Genomic DNA, 12289 nt, shown 5'->3' with positions numbered 1-12289 from the left:
TCATGACATTTAACCAAGGAGAACGACTTAACGTTACCGGAGAAATGAAATTTACTAACCACTGAAGACTTACGACATTTGAGTCTTGCAGTCAATAACATCACTACAAACAAAGCTTGCTGGAAACGGACTTACAGCACACGACCGACATAATATTTTAACATGACTCTTCTGACGACTTGCACTGAGGTTGTCGGAACGTAAGTTTTCCGATTAAGTCTTTCTCTGCACTACCCTTACCCAGAGAACTCACTTAGTGCTTAAGCATGCTTATCCTACTCAAGTATATTAAGGCTAGGCCAGCCAATTAAATATGCATGATAGTAGAAGATGCCATCTAGAATGGTTCGGTTAAGAATTAGTTAAAATAATTAAGTGGGTTATTTTAAGGAGACCTTGTACGGCCTCGATCACTTGAATGGGTATCCGGACAACTCGCCCCCTGGACAATTAGCCCCAGACGACTAGCCCCCAGTCTCTGGACGATTAGCCCCCAGTATTTGGACGATTAGCCCCCAGTCTCTGGACTATTAGCCCCCAACCCACCAACCTTGAAATAAACTATGTTCTTGCCCTTTACTTTTTACGGACGTTTCCCTATCATATATTATGAAATAAAAAATGTTCTTGTTATTTGCTTTTTACGAACATTTCTCTGCCATGCGTGTTAAATTATAAAGTAAACTACGTTCTTGCTGTCTTGTTGTTTGCTTGTTATGAATGTTTCTCTGCCGTGCGTATCGAATTATAAAGTGAACTGTGTTCTTTCTGTTTATATATTCTACAAAAATGAACTGTGTTCTTTTTGTTTACATACTTTGCGAATGTTTCTCCGTCATGTTGTTTAAATAGGAAAGGAAAGAAACCAGGGACGAAACTTCGAAACTTTAACTTATTGGCGACTACTTGTTAATGTCAATCGGGCGTGTCGCAGGCAGATTACCGCAATGCTGTTAAAACCGGTACGTCTATCGACTGGCGCTGCTTAACCTGTGACTTCCCTCAGGCCGAAAGCACCGCTCTCAGTGAAAATTTAAGTGAAATCTCAGCATCTGCCAATCCTGACGCTGATTTCGACTCAGAGGAAACTACTAGAGGGTTGGCACAATGGACTGAACCGGTGCGCCAAAGGACGATCACAGCTGCCCCTGTAAATCCTGATCCAGGTACTTCACCGGGAAGCTACACTGGTCAGCATGCAGATCCGTCTGGTTTCAGACAGAAAGCTGAAGAGACATCAGCGGTCAAGCTATCGGACCATGCAGAGAAGACTCTTCGACCTCTGGAGTCAATACGAAGACGGCCGAAGGAATTCAAAGGAGCTTCTGGAGGCCTGTGCTCACCTCGTACAACCCATGTAATTTAAATTGAGTAAATGTTAATATAGATAGACATTCACAAAAAAAAGGGCTCCTTTAGGAGCCACAAACTCATAAAAGTCAATGACCAACAAATGAACGTAACTTCTCCTTTACATAAACTAAGACTGGGGGCTAATCGTCCAGGGACTGGGGGCTAATCGTCCAAAGACGGGGGGCTAATCGTCCAGAGACTGGGGGCTAATCGGCTGGGGCTAATTGTCCAGGGGGCGAGTTGTCTGACATTCCTTGAATGAATTCTACTTTACCAGCCCGCCAGCAAGTTGACCAGCGGATTTGTTGTTGAGATATATACGTTGTGTAAGTTGACATCGTGATGATGTCAGGAAATTGAAATAATGAATTTTGGAATGATTGATTGATTGAAGGGAAAACGGAATGCGGAAAGATTGATTTGAGTGAGCTGGGATGCCGTCTTGACACTGCACTCCACAACAGCTTCTTGAAAATTGCCTTGTGTGAAAAGTAGTTTAAATCCTAGGTAATTTTTCTGGAACAGTATTTTTAACGAAAAGAACGCGAAGGATTTTTCAACGAGACAGAAAGTTTTATAGAATTTTCTCGAGTTCAGTGGAGTAGATCGGCTATCATTCATGCATTCTCGTAGTTTTACTTTCATGTAATTTCCCATGCCATTACGAACGCCTGCGTAAGATAACAAGGCGAGCAAATTCCGGTCGAACAACCGATTATTACGGCATTTCATCGATTCCGAAAAAAAAAATGGTTGTGATAAGGCTAAAAGTGTATTTAAACAGACAACCTTCCGCCAGAATGCAATTAATGTATCAGATCCGATAGAGTTGTTTGCGCAACCTATCTGACGTGATCGAATATGCAAATAACATAACTTCTGTGTGTTCATAATCACTGAAGCTAAATACTTCCTGAATGCACGATTAATCTAATGCCCCATTCACACCAAAGCTTAAACATGTTTAAAAGTTGTTTTGTTAAACACAGTTTAATTTTTTTTTTCTTCATAGAAACTATTTAACCGAATATTTTTGACTTGAATGTAGCACATTGGAAATGCAAGCTAGCTAGTACTTGAATCCAATGGAAAATCAAGTTTTTCAGTTCTCTGTTTATAATTTTCATTTAATGAAAACCAGTTTAACAAAACATGTTTTGCTGGTGTGAATGGGGTATAACTCTTAGATAGACAACTATTTGGATGTACAGATGTGTGCATGTGTAAACGTAAAAGTAAGTAATTAGTACAAATATCTAAGTACAAATATAGCAACATCAAGAGTAACGACAGAGCTACGTGAAAAAGAAACGAACTTAAAATTTCTGGCGTAATCAGGTCCGGCAGTAAAACTCTTAGACAAAAGTAACACGGCAAAAACTGACGAAACGACTTACTTAGTGCAACTAGCAGTGAAAATTATCTAACGAAGACAACGTTTCTACTGGTGAGAAATAAAACGCTACTGGCGTCACATAATTCTTAAAAAACCTCACGCAAAAACGCGAACTTCTTGAAAAGAAACATAACATACAACAGTAGTTCAATTGAAAGAAAAACAATATAAAATATTTTCGCAGTCAAATTACGATAAATAGAAATGCAAATTCTAGTGGCTACAATCACGAAACGGAAATATTGGGATCAGGTAACGTCATTCGTTAGGATCGAAAAAACACTAGCCAGGAAAAAGCGTGGGGGTCCAACGTAAGCAGCATCCCGTTAAAACGAGTTGAAACAAGACAAGAGGACAGTGCTGAGTACGACTGTCATCGCAAAAACATGGCTTCTTCGTGGTTCCTTCGTGGAAATGGGAATTCGGTCGCTGTAATGCTTTTTTTGATGACGTTTTGTCCGTGTTGCACAGCAGATTTACTAGATGCAAGGCTTTTCAGTCAAACACTAACCAAACTAGCCACAGATGGACTTGGCGTCTCTAATTTGCAGGTAAGATCAAGATTCATAGTTTGGATAAACGTGAAGTCCTGCCAATTCCTGTGTATATCAGAAATATTGGTGTAATATTTTGCACAAGAAAAGATCGTGTAAATGTTTGCGTCCTGCAATACTTTATTGCTCACCAACAAAATTTCGTGTCATTTCTGCTGCTAAATAATTTAACTATTTAAGAAGTGTTGATACAAATAGATCATAGTTTTCATACAGTTTCATGCTCCCCGATCCAGCTCCAATGAGCTACACATAATATTTAGAGGTGCAACTGGAGAGGAGTACGTATATAAAAACCTACGACCGGTCACCGTTGCCACAGATTTCCTTCGCTCCACTCAATGAACACTGTGCAATCATAAAGGTATCAAATATTGACAAGGAAGCTGTGGCATCGAGTTCTTGACAGCACTCTGTTCAGTAAACTTGAAGTGTAACACAAGGATTACATGGTTATTTAAAATAACATTAACAAGAAACAGTTACTGAGTCCTCAGTAATCTGAGCCCAATTTTTACATTTGGACAGATAACTAATTTTCAGGCGATATTGTTTTCAAGAATGAAAAGATGACTCTTCTTTAATTTGATCATACAGTCATATTTTGGGTAAAAGGAAAAGCTTTTCTGCATTAACAAAGTACTCAAACTGACATTCAGACAATGAAATATGATTCATTTGTAGGTCGACAAAACAGAAACAATGCTGAACGAAAGTTAAATTACTGGCGAAAAATAAAGATGCATGTCACGTGACAACAAATAATGACAATACAACGTAATCATCGATTCGAAGGAAATTCGATTAGGTTTTCTTTATCTTAAATATACTCAAGAATTAAAATGAAATAATGAAAAGGGAAAAGTGAACAATGAAACAAAATCCTTAAAATATGATTATGTCTCACAGTAACTATAAGCAAAGAATAAATATTTTTTATCTTCATACCAGTTCAAGTCCTCCTTGCTTAATCCCAGTCTCAAAATCTCATCTTTTGACTCTATCTCTTCCTCCAACCATCTCAATCTCAGTTTAAACGCACCAGTTCAACTGACAGTACACCGGTGACATGAAAAGAGTCGTCACATCAGTTGTTTGCTTCTTTTACAAATCCTAGTTTTTCCTTTTTTTATTTATTTCTTCTTGTAAATCTTGATTATCTCTTATCTAGGAGCATTTTGACAGGTTAAAGTTTACAGAGACAGTCGTGGATGGCAGTCAACTTATCCCCAATCTAGCAGCAAGTATCTCAAACAAATTCAGAGACAGGTTTCACGTTGTACAAAGGCTTAAAACAGCTGTTGAGTCCTCCTGGCCCACACCTCCCTCATCAATCCCGACAGAATGCTGTCGAGTGTCAAGTTCATCTAAAAATGTAGAATATGACTCCAGATTTCGCAAACGACTCGACATATCAAGTGCGTGCGTAAAAGTATCCCAAAATGCTCCCCCATCACCTAAACATGTCGCCAATTCAGTCGTGGGGGAGATGAAAAGTATTTTGCAAGATAATCCTTTCATCAAGTGGCAATATTTTGCATCAGAAGAAGGCACGTTGGCTAATTACCCTGCATTTGAGGATACGGAAGATTGCAGATCTTATGATCCTCGTTTCAGGCCATTTTACGTGGAAACGGCCACGCCGAAGCCAAAGGATGTTGTTCTTGTTCTCGACACCAGTGGATCGATGAAAGGAAGCCGGCTAAGGATCGCTAAGGAAGCTGCTAAAACTTTTCTGAGTACAACGAATCCCAGGGACAGGGTGAGTATGAGGAAAAGTTTCTCAACGGAAATAAAAGGAAAATATGTTTTACACATTATTAGATTCCCTTCCCCTTTAACCATAATACAATTGAGAAGTGATCTTTCACACAGCATATACTAAAGTGCTGAATAAAGGACTTAAATGAATGATTAATTGATTCGCCTAACTATTGAATGAGTTGTCAACAACTAAAACACGGTGATTTGCCAACGCTATGTTTGTATGCTAGCTAGGTAGCTGACTTAACGATTGACCCAACGACTTACCACCGCCTGACCTCAGGAATTACTCACTCACTGACTTATAGAATGCTTTGACGAAAATATTGTTTTCCCTTCTTTATCATAGATCGGAATAGTAAGCTTCAGTGATAAAGCAGCCACACCAATAGGGTACAGAGATGATGGGCGTGACTGCCACAGCGAACGTTTAGCAGATGCCACACCAATCAATATAAAATACATGGACAGCTATGTTGATTCACTGTCTGCTGGAGGTAAAAATGAACTAGCGTTCTTTTCCATGTCATCAGCAGTCCCTGAATGTGATCTTCATGACATGTTTACTGATTATCAAAACAAAGTCGACAAAATGAGAGTTTTAAGTTTTGTAGGTACAATGTTGAGTTATGCCAAATTTAGCTTGATCTGAGTCAATTCAGTAGTTTGCAGCCTTTCTCATCCATGTGTAAAGTCAAAGACAGCTTCTAAGGCTCTTCATGAACTTATGATAACCATAACCCTGTGGGGTTTTTTTCTTTTTTTTAATTCAGGAGACACTCAATACTCCAAAGCTTTTCGCTCAGCCTTCAATCTGCTGAAAGGTTCCTCTTCTGGAAGAGAAACCTCAAGGACGAAAGTCATAATCTTTCTAACGGATGGTAAACCAACCGACGAACCAACGGAAATCATGCAAACAATACAAACAGCAAACGCAGAGCTTGATGACAAGGTGGTAATAATGACGTATGGGATGGAACAGGACTTACAAATCCTTCGAGATATTGCTAATCAAGATGGTGGACGATATGGAGTATCGCAAACCTCTGACGTTACTGTAAGTACAACCACCGTATTCACGGCTCAGTCCATGGCGCAGGATAAAGAAAAATTCAGGCTACCCATAAGGATCCGAACCTTAAACCTTCCAATTTGGTGGTCGAGAGATTTTAGCCGTGGTGACGTTTCACTTTTATTGTCACAGGAGGGCTGACATACCTGGCCAGAGCTGTGTATGCAGTCTTGAAGGAAATCCTCAACATTCTCATTATTTATCCATCAGTTTAGAAGCTTCTAAATAACACGATAAATGAGCTTAGCTTGGGGCAAGGGATCAAAACAGTATTGATTACTCGTACTCAAGAACAACTCTGTAGACATATAGAAGCTTAGTGTATCAGTTGCCCCTTGTAAGACCTCCTTAGTCATTCACAGAGGGCTGAAGTTAAACCTCTCACTCCTTTCCTTTTATTATAGGCAGGGAAATTTACTTACGTGGGAAACACAGAAAATTTGCGAAGAGACTTGGCAACGTATTACGATTTCTTCTCTGAAAACTTAGTGCGCGATGCACCAATCATATCCATTCCTTACATTGATGCCTTTGGCACGGGTAAGAGTCCGGTGTAATAGTAGCAGATAAAATAACGAGTTAAAGCTGTTTTTGGTTTGTAAAACTTGTACAATAATTAATGAAGGGCTATTATTAATTAAATGTGTAATCGTGAGGATACAAACCGATCAAAAGGTTTGATGTGGTCGACTGGTGCCGCAAAAATGGTCTCGAGGTGATTCAGTCAGCCTTTTCTGGTTACAGTTTTTAACCTAGTTATGTATTTTTATAATCACATGTTTCTTGGACTTGCTCAGCCCTGCTACCCTTTGTTCATTTCGATTCTCCTTCAGCGCAAGAAATCAAAATTCCTCTCTCGAAGCTCACTTGGTGGGAAATCATTTCCTGCGAGACAAAATGAACACTAAGATCATTACAGCAAAGTCGTCCAAGACCATGCATGTAGAGGAGTGTGTGGGGCTAGTTAACCATTGAACTTGTATATCTATCTCGACAGGTCTGTTAACTTCCATAACACTTCCATGCTATTACCAAGGGAAATTCATCGGTGTTGTTGGTACCGATATTAGCATGGAAGACCTTCTATCGGAAATCACATACTTTCAGAGAGGCCAATCAAGCTACGCTTTCATGGTGGACAGTTCTGGGAGGACCATGATGCACCCTCTTTTACCAGCCCCTTCAGATGCATTCGGTGACCCCATTTTCATGGATATAACAGCTTTAGAACCTGAACCCGAGTTTACCTCAGTGTTTCTATCAATCAAAAGGTAATGGGCTCTTCGAAGTAATTGCTAGGGCCAAAACCCATCGTAGCTTCGCTATGAAGGAGAAAGGCAGCTAAGAATAAGGAATTTGTTGTTGTTTTCATTGGGGAAAGGAAAATTGAAACTAGTTTCAATGTATTTCCTCTGAATCGATTCAAAACAACGGTAAAAAGAGATGTAGATAGAAATACGAGAGATGGTAAGTTTTGAGCTCGGTAAAGAAATAGAGAAAGATGTGTTTTCGTCTTGTCACGAGCGTGGGACAAAGAAAAAATTCTGAGTTCCTTCGGAGAGACCTTCGGATTCTGCGCTCCGATGCTCTAATCACTGAGCCACAGAGACTCCACGGTGAGCGAGGTCTATTACGAATTCGAAGTTCATATGACACGCGTCCTGCATACTGCTTGGATCAGCAGTGTCGAAAGCGTAAAGGTTGTAGATAGAACTACGAGAGAAGGTAAGTTTTGAGCTCGGTAAAGAAATACACAAAGATGTTTTTTTTCGGAATCCGCAGGTCTGAGGTTCGATTCCTCGTGGTGACTCAGAATTTTTTCTTTGTCCCACGCTCGCGACGAGACGAAAAAACATTTTTCTCTAAAAAAAGAGATGTACAGGAAATCTCGTCCGAGTGGAGGTTCTTTGAATTCGATTTCTTTTGCTTTATAAACAAAGTTCTCATATAGTTCGGACGAAACAATCATTTACAAGTTGAACATAAAGAAATTGAATTATTTTATTTTGTCTTTTCCAAGTGGTAAATCTGGACAAAAAACATTTCCATCAAAGCGTTTCCTGGCTCGTGGTGGACAAGTGGAGGAAGGAGTAACAGTTGCAACTTATCGGTCGACCTATTTCTGGGAACCAGTTCAGCACACTAATTTTACTGTTACAATTGTGGTTAAAGATGGCGATAAGGATGAAACACTGGACACTCAGACTATTCCTTCCGGTAAACCAAAGCATCATTGGAAAAGATGCAAATTATCAGAGAGATATTTACCGACTATATGTCTCCTCGTTAACGACTGACCTTATAGATCCTTAAAATGCAACTTTATTTTTTGATTGAATTCCCTCACGTACATGTTTGTTGTACCTTTAAATGTTGCGTGCTTTTCTACGCAGATTTTGAATTCTTATATCATCGCTTGGACTTGGTGAAGCCGGATTCGCCATGCGTTCACTTTTCAAGATATGCAGCAAAAGGTTTGTAAGTCCCCCGCCCTTCGCCACCCATGAAATGTTATCGTCGTCATTGCTATTTATGCTCAATGATTTTTAAAAGATATCGCGACTCTTAACTGTTGCATCATATTATAGAGCAATATCACAACCCTTATTATTGTCACAGATTCAACTGTGGTAAAGTTTAGTGCAGAAGCCTTTACAGATCCATACAAATACCTTGGACTGGATGAGTCAGTATCTAAAGTGAACGCTTACGAAAGGTTTATGAAAAGTGCAAGAGCAATCAACCCCGGATTTAAAAGTGGCATACGTAATACAGTCATAGCGACCAAGAAGGTGGAAGATATTTGGTTTCGAGAAAAGACGGAGTACACTAAATATCTTGTTTGGAGATATGTTGGCACAGCCAATGGTGTTTTCAGAATGACACCTGGAACTTTACTGGCCAAATCTTACGATCCGAGGAAAAGACCATGGTAAGTAGTATATGGTTGTAAAATTTACATTGGGAGTATGTTTCCCATTCTTCCATCGTCTTTTAACTTTAAAAAGTGTCTTTGGAGTCAACCAAGCTTTGTCTTCCATCCTCTGTGTAGACATCATTAGTTCACAAACAGAAATGTATGATAATCCACCCGAAAGTCCCACATTCCGATCCCATAGGGCGATTAAGCTTTAGTTACCATATGATATGTCACATTATCATTTCATCTTTTGTCATTTTTTAGGTACCACACCGCTCTCAGCAATACGGGATCAGTTGCCCTCTCCACACCCTACATAGACGCCTTCGGTGCGGGAGTGGTGATAACTGCAGCCCACACCCTCTACCGCGGTGAGACAAACAGCCAGCATAGTACAAGTGATCAGGTTATTGGAGTCATGGGCGCAGATTTTCCCCTATCATACTTTCAAAAGTAAGTGTATCATATTTTTTAAACCGCACTTCTATTACACAGCTATGATATCTTTGTGTCTATTTTACTCTGTGAAAAACAGATCATTCTATTCGTATTCCAACCATAGATACTTAAAGTACCGAGGTGACTTCCTTTCCAGGTTAAGACCGTTTAAACCGAGGTTGTCTTGTTCTAGTTTTTACTTTCATAATAACTAAATACTTTTGTTTCAGACTCCTAACAGATACATACCCAAAGTGTGAGGAGAGCAGCTATGATTGTTTTGTTTTGGACAGAGCTGGTTTCCTAATCATGCACAATGATTTCCTACAGCCAGATATAACAGCTAAAACTCTGGAGTATGTCCACATCACAGAAAAAGAGAAAGACATCTCCGAAGATCTGATACAAAAAGGTTATTTGGTAAAGAAGGAATGTCGAAATTTGGAGAAAATCGGCTTGCAGAGCTTTTACGAGCTAAAGCTTCCATTTCAAGGAGTGAGTACTCTTGAGAATGGGCAACGTTGCAAGAAGTATCAGCTCTTGAAAGTTGGTGGAAGTAATGCCTTTTTGGGTAAGAGACATGGGAAAAATCTGACAGGTGTGTTAGAATAAAAAATATATTTAATTTACGCTGAGAACGTTTCTTTTCTCTTTTACATCAACAGGAATCATATCAAGGGAGGGCTCGTGTTCATCCAAGACTTGCAGCTGCTCCACTAACAAAGAATGTTCCAACGTGAAGGGATTGACTTGCGAATGCCCTTGTTCCTCACGCCTTGAATTCCATTACTGTAGGAGTGAATTTCCAGCCAGCAAGTAAGCTTATCATGTTGTAAAAAGTTGATAGCACTGGGTTTCGTATGTAAGCTTAACAGCTTTATTTTCTTGCAGTATTTCCATTTGCCCCGTGCCAGCGACTGTTGTTCTCTCTGAGCGAGTAAATGATCCTTCAGTAAATGGCTTAGGGAAATGTTTCGACCCACAATGTGACAAGAAGCCTGATTCAGAGTCATGTGACGGAGTCGTGGGCTGCTATTGGTGCGTTAGAGATAAGTTCAATACTCCCCTTTCCAAGAAATACTGCGCAGATATCAATACCTGCTACGGTGGCACACAAGGTAAATCTTAAACTGTGTATTCGAAGACACTTTTTCCTCAAGTGTGCATCAACTGATATATGTACTTAATTGTTTTTATTCTGTAGGCACGAGAGCCCCAGGAAGCGGTAATATTCCAACCAACCCCACCAAACCCGAAGATGACGACGATAAGGGTGGTCTCTCGGCAGGTGCCATTGTTGGTATTGTTCTGGGGCTGATCGCTGTCATTATTGTTATTATTATTATTACTTTCATCTTTGTTAAAAACAGAGAACGTTTTTCAAGACCGATCACATTCTTAGCCCGAGCTCCAGCGGTGGAACGCAACGCACTGCCGTGTATCACCCGTCCACCAGGATACCCATACAGACCTAAGTTTGGTTTTCCTGAGAATAGCGCAAGTGTAAATATATCACCACCTCCCAGTTATGATCAGATAACGCCATCTTTTCCTAATGCTTCTGCACCACCCTATGGACATTACCATAAGGGTTTACATTAAGTAGAACTTGATAATACTTTCACTCTACCGGAAGTGGTCCGTAAACGAAAGGATGATCCGGTGACACTGTAATACGTTCTCCCAGATATGTAACGGTGCGGCCTCCCCTATTTTTACACAGATCCTGCTCTTAATCTAATGTGGTGTTATAAATATTATATCATATGCTTAAATAATTTTAGCCGAGCCTTATCGCATCGAATCTGTTTGAGGCACAAGCTACTACGATTTATAAAATAAACGCTTCGCATTTCTCTCACTGCAAGGTTAATTCTCCATATTTTGTAATTCTGGTCAGAAAAATTTCCCTTTATCAACAGCGTCCATCGACAAAGTCATCTCCAAGAGAGGAGTCATTTACTAAGCAATATAATATCTATGCTATCTTATATTTCAAGGATATCTTGTTTCAAATATGAAAATGAGAGCTAAAAACAACTCCAAGGGACTCTTATAGGTGAGGGAAAAAGAGGGAAGTATTTTCTTTTCGTAGCATATTTTCGAAGTTCAAACGAGGCCTGTAAATACAATCAATATTTAGGATTTAAAATCCAAGCTCTCATCGACTATTAGCATAATAAATAAACTGTGTTGGTTTAATGTAAACAACAGATGTAACGGTAGCATTGATTGATAACCAAGTGTAACAATGTCGCTTACTGTAAAGACACAAAGATAAGATAAAAATGCAATTGGTCGATTCTGTTTAGTCTGTACATTCCTAACCCATGTTTCCTTAAATGATATTTGTTGTGAACGACTTTCATTCCTTAAGGTCTAAGTTTAGTTCCATATCCTGTCTCGTTTGGAAAAAATAAAACCAGTTCGAGTTTTCAGCCTGGAATATAGCAGTTACACAAGGTGTATCCAAAAAAGATGCCTAACTCGAAATAAGCCGAGCTTTCTTTCTCTATGTTCGCCAGGATCCTCCAAATCGCCCCATGTGATGCTCAAATTAACGGGAAAATAATAAGGGAACTCGATCGATCGATCGATAGATCACGTTTTAGAAGAGCCACAATCATTCAGAGAGCGACGCCTTACAGACGACTTACTCATAACATTTGACCAAAGAGAACGACTTAACTGTATCGGAGAAGCGAAATTTACCAACCTCTGAAGACTTACGACATTTGAGTCTTGCAGTCAGTAACATCACTGCAAACAAAACATGTTGGAAACGGACTTAT

General features: G+C 39.6%; 1 protein-coding gene across 1 annotated transcript; it reads left to right on the top strand.

Moving 5' to 3' along the window:
- The first annotated feature begins 3052 nt into the window (after positions 1–3052).
- On the top strand, positions 3053–11801 carry LOC149046318 (VWFA and cache domain-containing protein 1-like). The gene is made up of 14 exons (XM_089207049.1): positions 3053–3300; positions 4475–5065; positions 5417–5564; positions 5841–6124; positions 6544–6679; positions 7137–7410; positions 8160–8356; positions 8533–8613; positions 8759–9071; positions 9324–9512; positions 9728–10068; positions 10163–10313; positions 10389–10615; positions 10702–11801. Exons 1-14 carry the CDS (start codon positions 3136–3138, stop codon positions 11097–11099), a joined length of 3495 nt encoding a protein of 1164 aa, XP_089063175.1. The 5' UTR covers positions 3053–3135; the 3' UTR covers positions 11100–11801.
- Positions 11802–12289: the final 488 nt, after the last annotated feature.

The sequence above is a fragment of the Pocillopora damicornis genome, chromosome 5 (genome assembly GCF_964200805.1).
Source record: "Pocillopora damicornis chromosome 5, jaPocDami1.2, whole genome shotgun sequence".
Taxonomy (NCBI): Eukaryota; Metazoa; Cnidaria; class Anthozoa; order Scleractinia; family Pocilloporidae; genus Pocillopora; species Pocillopora damicornis.
This window is presented reverse-complemented; position numbering and strand designations above follow the sequence as displayed.

Coding starts and splice junctions, on each gene's coding strand:
- LOC149046318 (XM_089207049.1), top strand. CDS start 3,136: ATGGCTTCTTCGTGGTTCCTTCGTGGAAATGGGAATTCGGTCGCTGTA. Junction 8,614..8,758: donor TTCAAGATATGCAGCAAAAG/GTTTGTAAGTCC, acceptor TTATTGTCACAG/ATTCAACTGTGGTAAAGTTT. Junction 10,314..10,388: donor AGTGAATTTCCAGCCAGCAA/GTAAGCTTATCA, acceptor ATTTTCTTGCAG/TATTTCCATTTGCCCCGTGC.